Source organism: Scophthalmus maximus, chromosome 19 (assembly GCF_022379125.1).
Source record: "Scophthalmus maximus strain ysfricsl-2021 chromosome 19, ASM2237912v1, whole genome shotgun sequence".
Taxonomy (NCBI): Eukaryota; Metazoa; Chordata; class Actinopteri; order Pleuronectiformes; family Scophthalmidae; genus Scophthalmus; species Scophthalmus maximus.
In genome coordinates, this window is record NC_061533.1 from 8,625,449 (window position 1) to 8,646,181 (window position 20,733).

The following is a 20,733-nucleotide window of genomic DNA, read 5'->3' on the forward strand; positions in this document are numbered from 1 at the left end:
AGCAGGCAGTCCTGCTTGCATCGATATACAGTCGACAATCGTATCGTCCTATATCCTATGTATAGAAAAGATTTGTTTGTACACTTTTGGTTAGTAAAAAGCTTTGACTTATGATAATCCACAGACTCTGTAATTTGCCAGCATTTAGTCTTAATGTTGACAGACACGTGCTGTTTGTCTGGCTTAAAAATGTCTGCTAAATGTGACATTTTAGTTTAAAAAAAAAATCTTTTATTGCAGATTGAACACAAAGCAGGTAGAAGTCTAGAACAAAATCATTTAAAGAAATCCATAACATGTTCACATTGATACAAATCTAACGACTCACTCGTTGCACACATATTTAAGGCACTCTTTTTTTTAATAGAATTTGTAGGAAAGCAGCATTGAAACCAGAAAATTGCTCCCAGGATGGAAATCAAACCATCAAAAGCTTGAAAGACGAAAGACTTAATGTGTAACCCAGGACATAGATTCTTTTTTTTTTGTTATGCTGAACTGCTAGATGTGTAACAGCAGTGGAAATGTTATAACACAGACCAAAATACATGCAGCACAAACAGTGAAAGGTGACTTTTCATGGCATTGTGAAGGAGGATTATTGCCATAAATGGCCCCTATTAGGGGTCATTCATGCACATTTAGTGACACACGACATTTGAGTACAAAACACAGGGAAATGTCTCATGAGGCAAATTTTTACACTTGTTTCCTTCGCCTCATCAATGCGCATGCATAGATATAAACTATGCCAAATGTAAATAAACTGCAAAACGATTGTTTCCAATTCCTTTACGGTGAATCTGTAGTTCGGTTATCTAAGTGGAGTTTGGAAACTTACAAAACAACAGATCTCATCCATCTTTTAATCTGCACTGGCACTTTAATTCTCCGTGTAAATGGGTTAATCGTAATCTGCATACGCTCAGAATGTGCTCCCAAGAGCATTGGTCCCTTTTTCTGCTTACTACACACACTGTATATTCTGCCCTCAGCCCACCGTGTGCCACGGATGCTCCGAGACAAATTCCTCACACGTGGAAATGAGCTTGGAAAAAGCGGGCAAACTGTGAAACCGCATTAATTCAACGCTTTGACATTTACGCTGATGTGACGCCGAGGGCGGTGAACTGAGGTGTTCGTACAAATTAATAGAGCTCAAATGGAATTACAGTTGAAGACAGAGCAGCAAATCCAGTTTTTGGGGGTCTGTAATAAAACTCTCCAAGGTCCACTTATGACAGATGGAAGACGGTGGCAATGTTTCATCGGGGGCGAGCTTAGTCCGAATCCTCGTCGTCCAAATACTCCTCAGCGTTGCTGTGTGTGCGGGTGACATCTGTGGGAGGACAAAGTAACAGTTGACGACAGGTATACTGTAGTATTTTAATACTTATACGCCTTAGGATATTAGTGATTTAACGTCTATGGCATCTACTGTAAAATTAGGTCCAGAGGCATGTGTCGTCTACAGAGTGATCCCTGTAGCGGAGTCTCATCCATGATATGAATGAACCATAACACTATGTGGTTCAGCGCTGCAGGTGGTCTTTGAGTTTTGTAGCCTCTTCAGCTCTGATCCCTCATTCCTGCTTAACAACAAAGACTTGATCACACACGATATCCCTACTTCATGCCGTTTAAACGAGACATGGGGGAACAGGTCAATGGGTAAGACAGTGTGTCTCATAAGCTGTTTTCAGACATGAACTCTAGAAAATATCCCCAAACGTTGGGTCCAGAGTTTTGCTGTTCTCATATTACAAAAGCAGCAGCAGATTGACAGAGTCAGAAGCTGGTTCACACCAACAGGAAACCCCCTGGATCATTCTGTGACGTCCGGGCAGAGCAGCAGGACATGACCGTAATTTTTCTGCATAAAGCAAAGTGTTTTTTTTGTAGAGTCATCAACACGCCCACTCGCTAACTGCGACTCTTCTAGTGGTTTTCCTGCTGTACACTTGGACATTTTCTGGAAATTTTACTGGATGTCTGTCAGGAAAAGTTCCAGAAAATGTCCGGAGCAACATTTGCAGACAACATTAGCGCTGTCACATTATAGCCCTTCCGGAAAATTTCAGGAAAATGTCCGGACTTCAGTCCACGTCTGAAAGCAACGATTGACACGCAAGGTTTATTGCTACCTGTCTGCAGTTTTGAGGTTAATTCTGAGAAGACTATTCACTGATTGAAGCGTCACAGAAGATGCGCAGCGGAGAGCACAGTGTGCATGTCAAACCAGTTGGGATTATGACAAAACCAGACAGTCTCCATCCACTGACAGTTTAGAGCTCAGGGGCGAAAAGGCCAATGTGTTCTGAATGTATGACCTGACCAAGTGCTATTGTCTGCATGAGTGTTGCGAGGCTGCCCTCTGGTGGCAGCCGTACTCACTGCTTCCCTGCTTCCTTTTGAGAAGTGTGGCACACTGGGCGTTGGTGGCCATCTCCAGAGCCAGCTTGTTCTCGTTGTTCCTGATGTCTGTCCTCGCATCTGAAATAAAAAAAATTCACACTTAAAAGAAAAATAGAAACTACACACACAGAGTCGCACCCTGACACAAAGATAGAACTGAACAAAATGTGGTTATTCTTTCTTCAATCTGGAATCACACACACATATTTAGTTGTTTTCTTGGGACTGTATCTGCTTATTTCTGCTCTGTTTTGTTCCCTGTCCAAATAAAGAGGACGAGCAGCTTGCTCATATATTTTTTCTATAAATCAAACGAATCAAATAAGGAGACGTCGTTAAGATACTCACTCTTGTTCAGCAACATTTCCACAATGTCAGAGTAGCCCTTCCAGGCGGCAGCATGCAGAGGGGTGTCCCCAAGTTTATTCTGAAGCACAAAAAACATCATCATCATCACTGACAGACACCCTGACGAGCATAAAAGCATTAACTTTGACATTATTCGACCAAGACGTGTGGACACACCCCCGAGGCGAGACCCAAACTGTGGCTATACAATGGAGTTGGTTACTAACACCTTCTTTGCTAGGCAGCTTCAGTAGCATGTAGTCCTTCAAGACTGGAGAAGCAACTCCAGTGTCTGTAATTCCAGCTGAAATGGATACACTGGTCTATTTGTCATTTACAATATTTAAGCCTACACAAATTCCTGAAAAAAGTTTAAAAGGAGTCCCGACAGCAGATTGTCCACTCGGTGCCGTCTGTTCTATTTCGCCGTGCCGAGATTTCGTAGCATGACAAAGTGTCAATCACACGCTGTCTCTTTAAACACATGATACTTCATGTATTAAGGGTCTTTGTTATCATCATTCTTACTCCTGTTAAACAAATACATTTTGGCGAAGATTCTCAAATTCTTGATGTTTTGATGACGGTGTTGACAGCGGAGACATCAGCCCAAAGTCTTCCATTGTTGTGGAGGGGCCGTGGCATGATTCTCACACTCGTCAAACCCCTCGTTTCCTGTATGGAAGCATTTATTTTCTCTGATTTCCTCAAATGATTTATTAAAAAATTAAAATTCTACTGTCACGAGCCTATCTCTGCTCGGAAAACACCCCGACTGGATCGAACATTTAAAAGATGGATGTTTGCTTATTTAATGCTGCTGTGTCTTGATGTCAGCCGTTTGAAATAAGTAAGTAACCCGATGGTAGATATCTAATCACCTGCTGATTGAGCTCCACATTGGCCTGAGTTAGCAACAGCTCCACCACGTCTGACAAAGAAAAGAAAAAAAGGAGAAGTATTAAGTGACGGATTGAAGAGTTAACGACACCTTTCACACAACAATCATGCGGGAACGATGGAGGGGCACTGAAGTCCATAGAGCAAGTTCCTGTTTTTTGTATAAATCACTTCTGCCGTCAGACAAATCTGCCTGTATGTCACAATTTAACATTTTATCTTTTACAGTGTATTTTGTTAGAAGAAGCTGCAATACACCAAAAAATGAAATGGTACATTTTATATAACCAGTGATCATTACCTTTGTGTCCTCCGTGGCATCCCCAGTAGAGGGCAGTGTTTCCTGCTTTATCCAGCCCATTTGTTCCGACATTGTTCTCCACACACTCCCTTAGCCAGTACAAATTTCCTGTTTAAATACACACATATATGTCCCATATACACACAAAGTACACATAGATTTGAATGATTGGTTACTAATACTGCGAAAAAGTGAAACGGCTCTGTAGAAGGAGCCTACTACAGAGACACGACTGTCTGGGATTAAAAGGAAGTGCCGCATAGAAAAAAACAACAGACATCATAAAAGACACTTGATAAATAATAATAAAACATATATAAATAATAAAAGAAAGAAATAAAAGAACACAAGGAAATGTTTGAGAGTGTGGACAGGTGCTGCACCTCGTTTGGCTGCTTCGTGCATTGGATTGTCAATCGACTCTGCCTGCTCAGCCACTGACAAAACACAAAACAAGAGCATTAGTGCATTGTTGAAAGGTAAATTACAAATGCCTGAATTAAGAAATATAACACATACGTGCATTGACATTTAATCTTGGTATTTATTTTTTCTACTCACCATAGTTACTTGGAATTAGTCCAGTCCTTCCTCTGCATGTCCCCTTCCACCAGTTAGTGTCACTCTGAGGAGAACAGCAATGCAGAAATCCTTTTTTTTCCCAAATAAAAAACTAATCACTGAAGCAAATGAGATAAACAGGACAAAGCTGAATAAAAAACGGAACAAAGAATAAATGCAAAGAAAATATTGGAATTAAAGCGGAAGAGAAAAGTGCAAATGGAAGGGAGAAATGACACAGTGTGCAACTGTGGCCCAATGGAAAATGAAAAAATGCAAAGAGTGCAAAAGAAAGAGGAAGAAGGGATGGGACATGAGGGCTGCAGATAATTAAAACGTTTTTACTTACTATGTCAGAGATGTACAAGACGTCACCTTCTTCAAAGTATAGCTCGTCCGGCTGAAAAATAAATAAAACAATAAATATTAATGCAAGTTGGCTTGGAAGGTAATTCACAGCAGTTTGACCTTTGTGTTACATTTCACCCACTTTTTCCTCTCCCATATCATATCTTTCCATCTCTTCAATCTGGTGGTGTATGTTTTATACTTGTCATTGTTTTTTGGAATATACATTTTCAATATATTTCAATATTTTTATCTCAACAAGTATTAATGAAAACAAACAAAAAGTATAGAAATTGTTCAAAAATACATAAAATTATGCTTAATGAACACAAATATTTATATAAAAAGTAAGCAAATAAACTGGGATATACAGTAATTTCATGTATTGAAATTCATGTAAATTAATCTCATATCAGATTAACCAATAGTTCAACTTATTTAAAACGACTCAACAAATGGTCTTTGGCAAATATTGGTCAGCAAATATTAGAAAAACAAATCCACCTTAAACAAAAAGCTCTTACCGTTCTGGGGTCAAAGGTGAACAATGCTCGGAACACCTTGACTTGGCCTAGTGAAGCAAAAAGCACAGGTCGACAAAAGGTGAAAATGTGTCGAACACATAGTCCACTTCACTTTCCTCTGTGTGAGTGTCGAACACACAGAACAGAAACAGTTGTCACTACACTGCAGAAGAACCAGCTACGTTTCATCAAAACGAGCCTGCAGGAGAGTGGCAAAGATCGTTGCTGTATTTTATGGTAAATTCCCGTCACGCGTACAATAAAATCAGTGTGAGACTTCATCCATCGATTCACATAAGCGCCAGCAAGCGTGGAGCACGCAGCAAGTCTTATATACAGCCAACAACATTTCAACACGCAGTGTGCAGGGACGAGAACATAAAGCTGGTCGTCCTGTGTGCTGCTGGAATGCTGCCTGGGTGGTTGTGGCCTAGTTCACGGAGACCTTCAAAATAACTTAGAGAAACAGGGACATGCACAAACCTATTATTAAACTAGAATGGCACTGAATAGAGCGCATACCACCAAGGCCCAACAGTCCCCTTGCATTGAATCAAGTCGAACTAGATATCAGTCATGAAGATCCATGAATGATTCCCTTCCAAATTGGTGAAAATGTCAAAAAAGATTCCCCATCTCGTAACGTTAAAGAAAGTGATGAAAAATTCCTCGATCTGCACCAACGTTGAATGGTATTTTTCTCGGCCCGTGTCCCATCCTTCCCCCTAGTTTTGTGGAAATCCGTTGTTATTTAGCGTAATGAATAATGATGCCGGCCGACCGACCGACCAACCAACCAACCACTCAACCAACCAACCAACCAACCAACCAACCACTCAACCAACCAACCAACCAACCCACCAACCGACTGGTGAAAACATAAGCTTCTTGGTGGACCAAGGACCAAACAATCCTTCTAGCTACTTATTTATGGGACAAAACAAAACCTTAAATTACAAACAGTGTTCAGCACATACATTATACAAAATTCACTAAGCTAGTAACATCAAAACCAAAGTAGCCTACCAGCTTTTGTTTTTATTTAATGCAAGTAGCATGAAGCATGTCATGTAATGCTCCTGATTTCCCTGCATCTGATAATCATCTAATGACTTCCCTTACAAGGATTTGCCTTATTGTAAATGCCCTTATTGGCTGTGCCAATGGTATGCTTTCACACATATAAACACATGTATATAGCCATGTTGTGCATTGTGTTGTTTCACTGCAAAATGTTTTTTTAAAGCATAATCAGGGATGGAGGCTACAAAGTCTGGGAAAATTGTTGGGTTGTTGTTTATTAACTTTTCCAGCAATATATTTCACTAGATAGGAACTTACTGTGACATATATACGCTCAGCTGTAATACTCACTCTGCTACATGTGCAGACGACAGCGCTGACATGATTGTAAACAATCCAGACTGAGGCAGGCTCAGCTGGACAAATCATGTGATGATGCAATTTCAAAAGTACCCTGAGCATATTTTTCTGCATCGGGTAGCACAGACAAAGATACCAATTGTTTCCAATAGGCAAATATTGGCCGACCAATATCAGTCAGGCTTTACTAAACACACAGATCACATCAAGTGATGTCTTTTATTTCTATCAGTGGGTTTTTATTTTTATTTCTCTCTTATTGTTTTATTGGTGCGTAATTGACACTTTTGTTTTTATTATTATTGCCTGAATGTGTGCAGCCTCGTGTGACTTCAGGAAAGCCCTATACTAGTAAGAATATGAATATTATTGCAGTGGTATTTGGTACATTGCGTTACTTGCACAACAATGTCCATTTGTACCGGTTACATTAACAAACAACAGCCAAAACTGATAATCATAACAAGCCAGAATTCAGACGAGGTGAGATAAAGTTGCTGATGGATATTGAAGGGCCTGATGCGTTTACTGTGATATGTTTCAAAATGTTTGATACCAGACAGTTAAGGTTGGGTGAGTGGGTTGCGTTAGCTAACAGGGCCTGACTGTTGGGCAGACGTAACTCCCCCTCTGCCGTTACTCAAAGTTCCTATGTAGCGAACACACCGCCTCAGTGACTCAGAATGAGAAAGGGTCTGAGTCGCTGCACAGGCACAGCTCTGTTCAACGCAGCAGGCACGTCTCCTCTGCAGGCCCGGTCATGTCGCCCAAAACACACACAGGCCTGTGCCGACTGGTCCAGGTTCTCCCTGTGTTTTAAAATGGCCCCGGGCACATTCAAAGGTTTGAAGATGAAAAACAACCCTCGGCGAGAACAAAACGTTATTCATTCCATTTTACTGTGCTTTTTTGAATCGATGATTTCCATCGGTGTCATTTTATTGCAATAGCAATTCCAACAGCTCTAGTCTTGTCTGGGCGGCTGCTTGATCCTCCATTCCTGTTTGAGGCCCAAGTGCAGAAACCTAAACAAACAAAGCCTCCCTTAAGAGTCATTGCTCCAGAAATGATCATGTTTTTAAACGTACCAATGATTTCGATCATCAATTTCTACTTGTAGGGATTATGTTTCCTGCAGATCGTTTCATTGTTTGGTTGACAAAAAAATGTCAAAACAACTGTCACAAAATGACAACCTCCACAACTTTGCAGAGCTCAAGGTGACCTCCCCAAATGTCCCACAGAAAGTCCACAACCCAAAGATATTCGCTGTTAAAGTATATGAAGTAGCAAATCTCGCTCTTTAAGAAGCTCAAACCTGAGAAAATTTCAACATTTTCTGCTTAAAATAATTCTAAAAAAATTATAAATTGATTACTGCAATAATTCCTGATTATTTCTCTGTCAATCAACCAATCAATGAATCAATTAATTCAGCTCAAATTGTGATCTTTGCAGCAAAGTTACTTGACCCAGGCACTGTACTTACATCTCCTGAATCAGCACCTGCAGCTTAAACATATCTACTCTAAGCTGCTCACAGTCGAGCAAAAGTCATGCAGGTGGTGAATCCTGCATCATTCAGGTAACCAACACCTGAGTTCTGGGATGTCCCGTGCAATCGGTCGGTATTGTCTTTCATTCTCAAAATTGTGTCTTCGCGTGAATTATTGCATAATTTAAGCCACATCAGTCGCGACTTCGGCAGCTCTCCTACAATACGCCGAGCAGCCATCTGTCACGACGGACGATCTCACCTGGTGTCATGGAGTTCACTCATGAATAACCATGAAGAGTAGGACATCATGTGCTGCTTCACAGCTTTTAACTACAAATGAGAAGATGGTTTCTTTTCTGCTGCCTCCATGTGAACCTTTTTCTCAACCCCTGACCTTTGTTTTAACCTCTGATTGTGACACGTGACCTGAAAAATAACACTCCACTTGGAGACATTACTGTATAATGAAAGTGTCTCTCAAATTTGATCTCATTTTGTGTATGTCAATGCAGGAATGCTGAATATTCGAAACACCTGCCAGTAGAAAAAAACAGTACGAAGCAGCAGCGACTCCACAAACTACACCCTAGAAAATGATCATCCAAATAAATCAACACGTCCCTAAAACGGTATCAACAAAATTGAGCATTGTGACCTTCACACGGGTTGTAATTTCCCGCAGGGCTGTTGAAGGGGGGGACCTAATTAAATGCAATTTCTGCTTCACACTAACCTTAAAATTGCTCTTTTTTACTACATTTTGAGTCCAAATTGATAGGGATACTTTGTCTTATGTAATAGAAATAGAAATTAGCCAAATGTTAAGCAAGCGTTCTACGGTGTTGCAAGTAGAGCTGAAACTCTCTGCAGAGAAATCAGCAACGACTGAAATGTGACAATTGTCAGTCCTGAAAAAAAAACTAGTGAAAAAAAAAAATCACTTCCTGATTTTCAAATGAGATGATTCTCAGCTTTTCTTCGCCACGTATTATTGCAAATTGAATATGACGATGAATTGAGTTGTGCACAAGATGGTCAGTCATTTGAAGAGGTCGGCTACCTTTGGCTGGATGATGAATAAGTCCCCTGTCACTATAAGGCTTAAGCATTAATATGCATAATATATTAATAGATTCGACTGCAAAACATCTTGAGTGTTGGGTTTTCCTTTGCTCCATCTACTTTCGAATAAGTTTAAAGCAAAGCACCGATATTCAAAATGAGGGGGAAATGACATGACACCTGACATCGTGTGAGCAACAGGGCACATTTCCTAATCCGAGGGAAGGACGAGGTGACACATCACCACACACTGAGCCTGCAGGACGTTCAGGGCGAAATGTCAGCGACCAAACAGACTCATCACTCATCTCCACCTCCGACCTACAGCCCGATGGCAGAGGGAGGGAAATAGGGGAAGTCGCGCAGGCCCGTCGTGTCGATCAGCAGTGAAGGAGACACTTGTCGCTCCGGCCACACACAAAGGCCCAATGCTGATGGAGAGACGAGATCCAGGGCGTCGTCATAAAAGTTCAACACTATGAAACGACAGAAATGTGCGGATTTCACTGACGGGAGGTGGTCACCACCCGCCCGCCATCAAGGTGTGTGTGTGTGTGTGTGTGCGTGTGTGTTGTCCTGGCGGAAACAACACTTCTCCGTCACGTTCGGTCTTACCTGGCTTGGCCGGCTTGGGAGGGGGCTTCGACATTTGCGAGGCTCGGCAGGTTAGAACCAACCCGAGACGAGACGCGCGGTGTGTTGTTCCTCGGACAGGAACGACGCTGGAGAGAGAGAGAGAGAGAGCGCGCGCGCGTGTGTGTGTGTGTGTGTGTGTGTGTTTGTGTCATCCGCTGGTGCCAATGAGGAAGTTCAGCGAGGCGGCGGAGAAGTTAGGCCGCGCATGCGCAAAGAATGCGAAGGCGAAACGCGGAAGTGCACAAAAAACTGCTGTTCGCTGAATGGCCGCTGGAGGCATTGCTACAAAAACGAGACAATCTCCATACTTTAATGAATAAATGAAACATTTTGACTATATATATATATGTATATATGTATGTGTGTGTGTGTGTGTGTGTGTGTGTGTGGATTTGTGTGTGTGGTCGTTATTAATGATTGATGATATTTTGTTTTTGCAAGTTGTTTATAATTTTTTGCTCCATTTAATTGTACTTTTCTTTTCTTTAAAAACGTGTTGTTTATTCTTATTCATTTATTTCTCTTTCTTTTATTCTATGATCACCGCTGTAATCTTTACGTTCTCTGCATAACTTTCTTAAACGTCCTAATGGTGTTTTTTTTTGTATGGAAACCTTGATCTTTCTATCAGTGAGTTTTTATTTTTAGATCTCTCATTTTAAATACTCTTATTGTGTGTTTTATTGGTGCTTGTGTTATCTGAAGTTTTTACTTGAAGTAAATATTCATATTTACTTCAAGCATATGAATATTATTGCATTGGTATTTGGATTTTTTTTTGGAATTTACTTTTATGTTTTTTGTCTTATGTTCATGAGGTAAGATTAGTATTAACACTATATGCTATATTACTTGGTTTTTGATGAAGTGAAACTTTATTGTTTGAAACCGTATTTTGTCTTTGTCATGTTCTCTCCTGTTTGTCTTTTTTTTTCATGGGTGACGTCAGCAGCTCCATCAGCGAATGAGCAGCGGTCAGGAGCGGAAATGGGAGAAGAAGTAGTGCAGGTCGGAGCGGTTGCAGAAAAAAACACATGTTCTAGTTTGGTCTGCACATAATCTGTTTGGTAATTTGCTAGTATCCGTTTTATATACATGAGCAGCACATCAAGCTGAAATGAAGACACTGGTGGTGGGAGTCGGCGGGTAAGTCGGGACGACTGAGCATCAAACTTCAATACATGTCATTTACTTTCCTCAGGCGGCCTGTTTACCTCAAATAGCATTTTTCATGCCTATGTGGTATTTGTCATAACACAAGTAACTCTGCGTTTTTTTCAAATGTCCCACTTTTATATCGTCAGTGTGAGATTCTGCAATGCTTCTCGGTTGCAAATTTTGTGTAAGTGGGAAATACATGGAGACAAGAAAATAGGTCGTGAAGGGCACTAGTAGGAAATGCATTAGACCCAACATTATTAAATGACACACTGGCCACATGCAGTGAGGGCAGCAGGGACACCCCGCAGATCAATACAGCATGTGACAGCCATGTGGCTGCAAAGACTGATAAGAGTTGGCTCCTCAAGAGGAAAAGTCACTGCAAACGCAGTCAGAGGGAGGAGTCTGACATGAATTCACAACATGCATTGTCTTGTTTTACCCAAGCAACACACTGTCACCATGTTGACGTCTGCAGTTCCTTAACTTTTACCAATGCTATTTGTGCACATTTAAAATGTATAATCCGGACAGATGGTAGAGATAAGTGTTTTTTCTTTCAGGATGACCAATGGTGGAAAATCAACTCTTTCCAAGAGTTTGCACCATCAGATACCCAACAGCTGCATCATTGCACAGGATTCATATTTTAAGGTAGACTGTTGTTTAAATCATATCACTGCTTTTTACGCATGCTGGAAAATGTAATGATCACAGTGGATGTTTTCTTCTTCTTCTTCTTCAGGATGATTCTGTAGTACCAGTGGACAGCAATGGGTTTAAGCAATATGACAGTGAGGACACTTATGTAAAATGTACCTGTTTGTAATGTAATGTTAATTTTCCACGATATATTTAAATTTCACTACTTTTAGACCAAGAAAGAAAGAATTATTTCAGTTGAAAATTCCTCCACCAGATTCACTCCTGGCAATTTGGAGCACGTCGGGACATAAAATAAAGATATTACCTTTTAGATGAAAAAACACATGAATGAATTGGAGGATATAAATTGAGATTGTGTTCGTTTTTTAGTTTGTTCTCATCTGTGTAGTGTCACTGGGTTCTGTGTGTTCAAGTGCTCAGTGCTCTCCACATGGACACGATGATGAGCGAGGTCGACTCGTGGCGACGAGATCCCGAGTCGTTCCTGAGGCGCCGAGGCCTGAACCCAGAGGACACAACGCTGACGGTCGAAGCTGAGGACGTGTATGTGCTGATAGTAGAAGGATTCCTCATTTTCAACTACAGGTACACAGGGGTTCAGTGAATTTATCGTGTTTATTTCAGTTATGAACAGTTTATTCAGGGCCCATCATTTTCTCAGATATTCCTTAGAATAATTATGTGACTTGATCCCAATTTTAAGGGAAAATACAGTTGGTGTGATGTGAAATTGGATGAAAAATAAATTAGATGTTTTTTAAAAATTATATTCTAATAATAGGCTGCACGGTGGTGTAGTGGTTAGCACCTTCGCCTCACAGCAAGAAGGTTCTGGGTTCGAATCCCGGTTCAACCAGGGCCTTTCTGTGTGGAGTTTGCATGTTCTCCCCGTGTATGCGTGGGTTCTCTCCGGGTTCTCCGGCTTCTTCCCACACACCAAAGACATGCAGAATGGGGTTAGGTTCATTGGAGACTCTAAATTGACCGTAGGTGTGAATGTGAGAGTGAATGATTGTCCGTGTCTGTATGTGGCCCTGCGATAGGCTGGCGACCTGTCCAGGGTGAACCCCGCCTCTCGCCCAATGTTAGCTGGGATTGGCTCCAGCGACCCCCCGCGACCCTTAAATGGATAAAGCGGTAGACGATGAATGAATGAATATTCTAATAATTTAATTATAATAGTCAATGAGAATTATTTTTATTATTTAAGTGTTTGTTTTGTTAAGTTACAACAGAGGAAATCGATACGATATGTAACTTAAATTATTACTGTTGACCACGAGAAACTTATATAGTAATGTAATATTCCTGTAACTGTAATACTTTGATGTATGTGTGTGTTTTATCTTTACAGGCCTCTGAATGAGCTATTTGATAAAAGATACTTCATGGATATACCTTACGATGTCTGCAAGAGGAGAAGAAGGTACCAGATTTCTTTTTTTCTTTTCTTTAAAAAAAAATCTTTTTGTGTTTTCTGTACCTCGCAATGTATTTTGTTTGCACTGAACTGCAATAAAATTAAAAAAACTAAAGAAGAAGTTTTCCTCTTAATGATTTCACTTCTGTTGCCGTCCCTGATTGACAGTTTGAGGGTGTACACGCCACCTGATCCTCCTGGCTACTTCGACGGACACGTGTGGCCAATGTACCTAAAAAACCGCCAGGAGATGGAGAACATGGTGTCTGGAATCGGTGGGTGTCCTGTCTCTAAGATAATAATAATAATAAAAATATATATGTATATAGCACTTTTCATTGTAAAAAATGAATGTGTTCAGTATCTGTTGATGGGATTGGAACTGTGATCATTGGAGCAGTACTGGATCGACTTTATAAATGATGATGAATAATTTTACTATTATCACTGCAGTAGTTGAACTTATGTTAAACAATACAGTTGATGACATTAATGTTTTTCAGTATTTATTTTTTCTTAGTATTTCTGGACGGACTGAAGCCAAAAGAAGAGCTGCTGGATGCTGTGTGTAAAGACGTGTGTTGGGAAATAGACAGACTCAGTGGTAAGTTGTAATAAGGCTGGGATATGGTCTCACAACCATTCACACATTATTTCGATTTCTTTCAGCTCTGAGTGTTTTTAACACTAACTTTAACACTACTACTGTTTGAATTTTGAGCATACTAAAACCTGCTAAAATTATAATGTTGTATTGAATTGGGACATTCACAAATATAGTTACAGTAAGGTTGTAGACTTAGACCCAGACTGTAGAACTTTGGATAGTTCTGTGAATACACACAACCATTCATCATAGACAAGTGGCATTGAAATCATAAGACATTCAAACTATGTTCTACCAAATCGGTGTTTTGTTTGTCGGATGTGAACGTGTTGAATTCGTTATTACGAATATGAATGTATTTATTCATTCATTTAGGCCCTTGGACAAACTCTTAAAGACCATTTAGTTAGTTGAGCTGACACACTGTCTTATGATGCTCTGATGTGTCTGATTAGCTTTTCGATTTGGCGTGTTTTGCAGAGAAAGACTGAAATAGTTGGACTCTTTTCAAGACGGTGACCGCTGCTGCCACTGATATAAGGAAAGTACATCGTTTTGGACTAACGTCTGTCTGAAAGCACCAAACCAAGTGTTTATTTGGTTTATTTGATTGTTAGTATTCCTTAAAAGAGTAAGAGACAAAACACTGGATGAGAATGATCTGCAGTTGCAGCATATGGAGTTGTACAGCTGGAGACTGGACCGAGGCTGCCAGAATCACAGGGAACCTGATGTCTTTGACATTAGTGGTCAGTGCTGTGAGGTGAGGATGCAGTATGGTAAAACATAACAAACAAATATATGTTGTTTTGTGACTTAATGAAGTCAGTGCTGAAAACGGGACATACAGTGGATTTCTGCGACACGCTACAATATGTTCATCTCACAGCTCATTGTTTTAAAATGTTATCTATGAATGTTTAAAAATGTAATGGGGATTTTTTAAATCTCTTTTTATATATACATATACAGATAACCTTAACTTGTGATGTAATTCCACATAATTAAATATAGAAAATGTACATAAATGTACTGCAAAACAAGTTTCCCATTTGGGATGAATAAAGTACTGAGCTGAACTGAACTAATTGCTAAAGACTCTCACTCATACTTGGATATTAGAAATATTATACAATGATCTTTTCCTGCTGTGGTCTGGTGATGATATCAGTTGTCTCCACCTAGTGGTTGAATCTGGTACAACGGAGACAAATCTGAACTTTTGACTGTTCTCTACACAAGTTGTCTGAGACTCTAACACAAAGCACTGTCTGTCTCTGGTTGTTTCAAACGACAAGAAAAGAAATGTCACAACTCAAAGTCACATTTTAACACTCGATTGCACCGGTCATTTTTGTTTATTATTATGAAACCAGAGAGAATTAGAATATCTATGCATTTAGGGTGTCCAGTTTAGGTGCTTGTCCTTGGAAATGTAATAAAATGCAACAACAAAAAAATTATGGAAAGTGTGATCACGGCCCATATTGATCCACTACCTCCAAAAATACCTTCTTTCTGGCTTTCATAAAATAATCAAGTCAATATTTGTATCTATCTAATTAACTCAACTCATCAGCTTAAAACCACATCTCATCAGTGCCTCATTTGTCAAGTTGCTGTAAGACATTTGACTCCTCTTACCCAATTTGTGTAGCGACATCATCTATTGCAGGAGCTGAATTGCTTTCAGTGCTGCATCAGATGTCATATTAACATGTTGTTTCCCTGTAAGGATACACCAGATGCTATTGGAAAATAAAGTTGATCATCAAGAAATGTGTAGAGAGCATTACTGGAAAAAGGTTAAAAGCATTTCATTCATTTATTCACTAAAAATGGACAGACACCCATGGGGTGAAAACTCTAATGGGGCAGTAGTGAGGAGAACAGAGTGAACGGGAGCTCTCTGAACAAGTCTGTCCTGTGTTTCCTCTCAGTCTGTTCCACACCTCTGCAGTAAACTCCCTGGCTTATTTTTTATTTTTAGACTGAAACCTGCTCGACTGCTCTTTGAATTCCAAGTGTGCCGTGTGAAGCCGAGCTGCTCTCGTGTAATTTCTTTTGCCACTATTGCACAAACTTGTTCCGATCCATCGAGTTGCAGCTCTTCCTGCACACAAAACCATCGAAATTTTTACCGAAAAGTCCGCACTTGTCAGCAGAACATTTATGTTTGCCTCAGCGAGTCAACTTGCCTGACCGGCATGTTCAGGTCACAAGCCATCACACGTAAATCTGGGTATTCCTTACTTCCTTGAGGAAGTTCCTATGTGCAGACTATATCCTCTTCTACCAAGACATATATAAGTATGTGCTGCAGCTTCTTTCATATGTCACTCTGACAGCCTCACTGCATCGACTCGTCTGGTCAGTGGCAACAGGTGAGAACATGGGACTTTCGTCATTTGTGTGTTTCTTTCTTGTCGGCTGCGTCTGTTGCAGCACAGCTATGCCGACCACACTCAACGAGCCGTCTCTGAATGACAGACCTGTGATCGGTGAGTGAAATGTACTGTCAGGACAGCATGTGTAGGTGATACACTTTCTGTGTATCAGTGTTGCTGTTTTTTTTTGTTTTTTTGCATATTCACGGCCGCTGTGTTTTTGTCCCACAGGTATTTTGGCTCAGGTCGTTTCAGATGATGACTTGAAACCATTCGGGACGACGTTCATACCTGCCTCCTATGTGAAATACATCGAGTCCGGGGGCAGCAGGGTGATGCCAATCAGGTTGACTCCTCTATGGTCTTCTATTCATTTACCTGGAGCTTTTTTTTTTTTTAATTTTCAGGCACCGAAACTGTCCCAATTTTTAAATCGGAAGAATAAAAATGTATCCAGGGATATATCAGATGGTAACGTTAGACTAATATTTGGCCTCTTAAGAAAAAAAAGCATTAATGCAGCATGCCTCCATGGAGCCATGAATCACATTTCTTAGATGTTGTTAATCCCGGATTTTCTGTTTCCTATGCGCTGTACTGTCACACCGTCTAAACAATGTAAACTAATATCGTTACCATTGTTTATTGCGTCTGCCCCATGCAGGTTGACTCTTACTACTGCAGAATATAAAAAGATCTTCAAGAGGATAAATGGGTGAGCCACATGTGGAGTTACAGTTCTATTAAATAAATGCACTAACTACATCTGTCCCTCGGTTCACTGCTCTAACCATGTGATGTCTCTTCAGCCTGCTTTTAATCGGAGGAGCTGTGGATTTGGAGACATCGGACTTTGCCAGGGTGGCGAATATTTTCTATAGACTCGCTCTGACGGTTTGTGCTTCCCTGAAAAAAATATCTGATTATCTTTTCAAATTATTATTATTCATATTATTTTTCTTATCAACCGCCTTTTTTTTCTTCTACTTTTGCACATTCATTTTAGTGGGTTTTAACAAGTCAAATTTGATGCATTCATGCACTTTATTTGGATTTTTTGAGACTTATTTTTTTAACCTCAGAGCATTTCTGAATGAATAGTTAAACTTTTTACTCAAGTACATTTGAATTATTGCTACTATTGCTGGAAAAACACAGTAATCTCATACATCACAGTGAAGTATGATCAAGCCAGGACACAGCAGCTGTCCAAACGTTCAACTTAACACATTTTGAGAAAAAAAATCTTCAATTGTTAATAAAGAAGTATTTTAAAGAAATTCCTCTGGAAGTCAACAACAGCTTTAAAACTCAACACCACTAACGTAAGCTCTTACTTGAACAAATGAAACAAACTGCATATATACATAGGGATATTGCTTATCTGCTTCAGACTGACCAAATTGTTGCCTATAGAAGTTGCCTCAGTTTCGGATTTGCTTGATTGTTTCAGACACAAACAAATAAAAACACCCTGACTCTGTCTCTTGCAGGCCAACGACGATGGCGACTTCTTCCCAATCTGGGGCACATGCATGGGCATGCAGCTCCTGACTGTGCTGGTGGCCGGGAAAAATCTGCTGGCAAACACCACAGCTGAGAACATTGCATTGCCCCTCAACCTGACCACAGGTTAAGGCTCCCTGCATTATTGTTGGTGTTTTAAATAGACTCAAGTTGGACTTGGACTTTATTTTCTGATCAATTGTGTGAACTGAATTATACCACTTGGTTTCAGTAGAGTCAACGTACATTTTCACTGACCACCTCCCTTCCCCCCTGCAGAGGCCCACTCCAGTAGGATGTTTGAGGGTTTCTCCGAGGAGTTTATGAAGGTTTTGACCCAAGAACCCCTGACTGGCAATTTCCACCACTACGGACTTACAGTAGAGGTAAAGAAAAGGTGAAGACACCTCTGGTGTCGCTGCACACTGTGTTTCACTTTCCCTGTTGGGGTTTTGTGTCGTTAGCACGCTGACAAATGAAATCAGATACAATCGAGAAATGTGTTTTCTGGGATTTCTGTGACAGAGGAAAACATTTTTTTGACTTTGTTTGGCAGCACATATATAAATATGTACATGAGCAATCAGCAGATAAAGAGTTCTTTTATCATTTCTGCAAACTACTTGGTTAATCAAGGCTGAGTTACAAACATAGGGCTCCAGAAACCCAGGTTCAAACTATAGAAATTGGTTGGTGGTAATTTGATTAAACAAGTCCTTTTAACTTTCATCTTAAGCATATATGATGTGTATTCCTTTGTTTATTTCTAGAAAACCTGGGGCCATTCAATATTCCAGCACAGGAAGATTATATATGGAATAAGAGACGGACAGGAAGTCTTGTCCCAGGGCTCTGCAGCACACTAATCTGGTCATGTACTCGAGATAAAAGCAAAGAAAATGTCACAGTATCAAAAGAAAGCCCAAGAACTCATGCCTCTTAAAGATAAGTGAACGTGAATTTTACCTACCGAGTGTGATAAGACAAATCTTCTTTCAGACCTTCCGGGAAAATGAGAAGCTGAAGAATTTCTTTAACCCTTTGTCTACAAACGTTGCTGAAAACGGAGTCCACTTCGTCTCAACCCTGGAAGGTTATTTTTATTATATTTATCTGACAAATGTAATCTTTGATCTGGGGTTGTGATAACAGCAATAAGTATACTTTATCATTTCTTTCTTTATGCCAGGCAAGAGTTATCCCTTCTATGGAGTGCAGTGGCACCCAGAGGTGAATCGGTTTCAGTGGGACAGAAAGCTGAACTTTCCTCACTCCGCTCACGCTGTTCAGTTATCATCTCTGCTGGCCGAGTTTTTTGTCAATGAAGGTAAGATGATTAACACACATCGTCATTAATTTTCTTTATCATTAGTTAATACGTGTGATCACAGGATATGACGATAAATACAGTTAGGTGATATAAATTTAGCAACTGTCAGAGATTTTATATAATCACACCAGTGTATTATTACTATAATTATAATACTATAAAAATGTATATACTCATAGATATTTGAATTTACCTAAAACAACTTATGATATTAGTGTTTGTTTGGTGCCTATGTCTGCATGCAAGCATCATGTCTTTGCACGTGCAAAGAAAATTAGAATTTTTTTTTTTTTAATTAAAAATTGAAAATTAAAAAAACAATTGTCAATCCAACAGCACAGAACACCTAGCCTTGTTACTTGTCTTTTGAATTAAAAATAAATAAATATATATATGTATTTTTTTTTATTGGACTGCCGTAGGGTATCACATTTATATAATCATTATATAAATGTGATACCCTACCTTGATTTGTCAGGTAGAGAAAATTAATAAATAAATTGACTGTTATTGTATCCAGAATATCTACATTATAACGATATATATATTTATACTGCAATTTAAAATTAAATAAAATTATAAATCATTATAGACTATTTTGTCTATGTAGCCCACCCAAGAACCAAGGAGACATGAAAGACATATAAAGTGATAAAGAGATTAACATGAATAACATATTAGAGTGTAGAAAAGCACACCAACAATTAAAGGTACTATTCAATCAATCAATCAATCAATCAATCAATCAATCAATCAATCAATCAATCTTTATTTGTATATTTATATGTACAGCGCCTTTCATATAGTGTAGATTATGACATTTCATTGTAGTTAAATCAAATTATGCTCAAAATAATACAAATATTATATTTAACAATTCTACAGTAAAGTCTGTTCTACCAAATTGCTCCATTATTCTATTTTACTCTACACACTCCTCTCACTTCTGCTTTGTTTAGGAAGGAGAAGTTTACATCAGTTCGACAATCCCGAGGAAGAGGCCTCATCTCTGATTTACAGCTACACGCCTGTCTATGCTGGGAACTTCACCGGATATGAGCAGCTCTATTTCTTCTGAATTCTTCTGAATTGACTTTGTGTGTCAACCCGTGGATGTACAAAACAACACTTCACATACAGTTTATTGTGCAACACAGAAGTGCAGACACTGCGTTCACTTGTGTAAGTCTCGGCTTGGCCCCGACACAAAAGGTTGACTTCAGCCGTGTGTGTGCTGCTCAGAACCCATTTCTATTTCACCGGGGAGAAGTTCCCGCACCAGTGTTTTTTACGCTCGGTTTGTATAAATGTCAACACTTTTGTGTCAATAAATAAATATCGGTTTTGACAAAACAATCTCACCTCACTGCTTATTTAACAGACGTCACTGACGATAACATCACACCATCTTTCTCAGCGGATTATTACTATTATTGATTCATTTAATCATCATTATTTTATATTATTCTTTGGGTTGGCCTATAATAATTTGTGTGTGTGTGTGTGTGTGGCGGGGGGGGGGGGGTCTTATATAATTTTTACAGCCCAGGGCAATATATTTAAATGCCTTGCTTTGTCTGACCAACACATTTCACTGTCACATTAGATGAAGAAAAGAAAAGCTGACTGTCTAAGAAGCACACTGTCTGAGTTCAGGCTCGTTCACCGGCTTCCTTTCAA

General features: G+C 39.7%; 3 protein-coding genes across 3 annotated transcripts; 2 read left to right on the plus strand and 1 right to left on the minus strand.

Annotated features, from left to right (window-relative positions):
* Positions 1-342: 342 nt before the first annotated feature.
* ostf1 (osteoclast stimulating factor 1) lies at positions 343-10,143 on the minus strand. The gene is made up of 10 exons (XM_035639656.2): positions 9,956-10,143; positions 5,398-5,444; positions 4,875-4,925; positions 4,526-4,589; positions 4,348-4,401; positions 3,965-4,072; positions 3,645-3,694; positions 2,764-2,842; positions 2,395-2,493; positions 343-1,339 (listed from the first exon to the last, which is right to left on the minus strand). The coding sequence occupies exons 1-10, from the start codon at positions 9,987-9,989 to the stop codon at positions 1,281-1,283; spliced, it is 645 nt and encodes a 214-aa protein (XP_035495549.1). The 5' UTR covers positions 9,990-10,143; the 3' UTR covers positions 343-1,280.
* Positions 9,483-14,914, plus strand: LOC118313796 (nicotinamide riboside kinase 1). Its single transcript, XM_035639657.2, has 9 exons — positions 9,483-9,882; positions 10,929-11,122; positions 11,701-11,791; positions 11,883-11,931; positions 12,217-12,388; positions 13,158-13,229; positions 13,392-13,498; positions 13,744-13,827; positions 14,311-14,914. The coding sequence occupies exons 2-9, from the start codon at positions 11,094-11,096 to the stop codon at positions 14,319-14,321; spliced, it is 615 nt and encodes a 204-aa protein (XP_035495550.1). The 5' UTR covers positions 9,483-9,882; positions 10,929-11,093; the 3' UTR covers positions 14,322-14,914.
* A 1,204-nt stretch (positions 14,915-16,118) lies between these two features.
* On the plus strand, positions 16,119-20,409 carry LOC118313794 (gamma-glutamyl hydrolase). Its single transcript, XM_035639655.2, has 9 exons — positions 16,119-16,331; positions 16,449-16,563; positions 16,882-16,932; positions 17,027-17,111; positions 17,711-17,849; positions 18,003-18,109; positions 18,723-18,816; positions 18,913-19,050; positions 20,013-20,409. The coding sequence occupies exons 1-9, from the start codon at positions 16,223-16,225 to the stop codon at positions 20,129-20,131; spliced, it is 957 nt and encodes a 318-aa protein (XP_035495548.2). The 5' UTR covers positions 16,119-16,222; the 3' UTR covers positions 20,132-20,409.
* Positions 20,410-20,733: the final 324 nt, after the last annotated feature.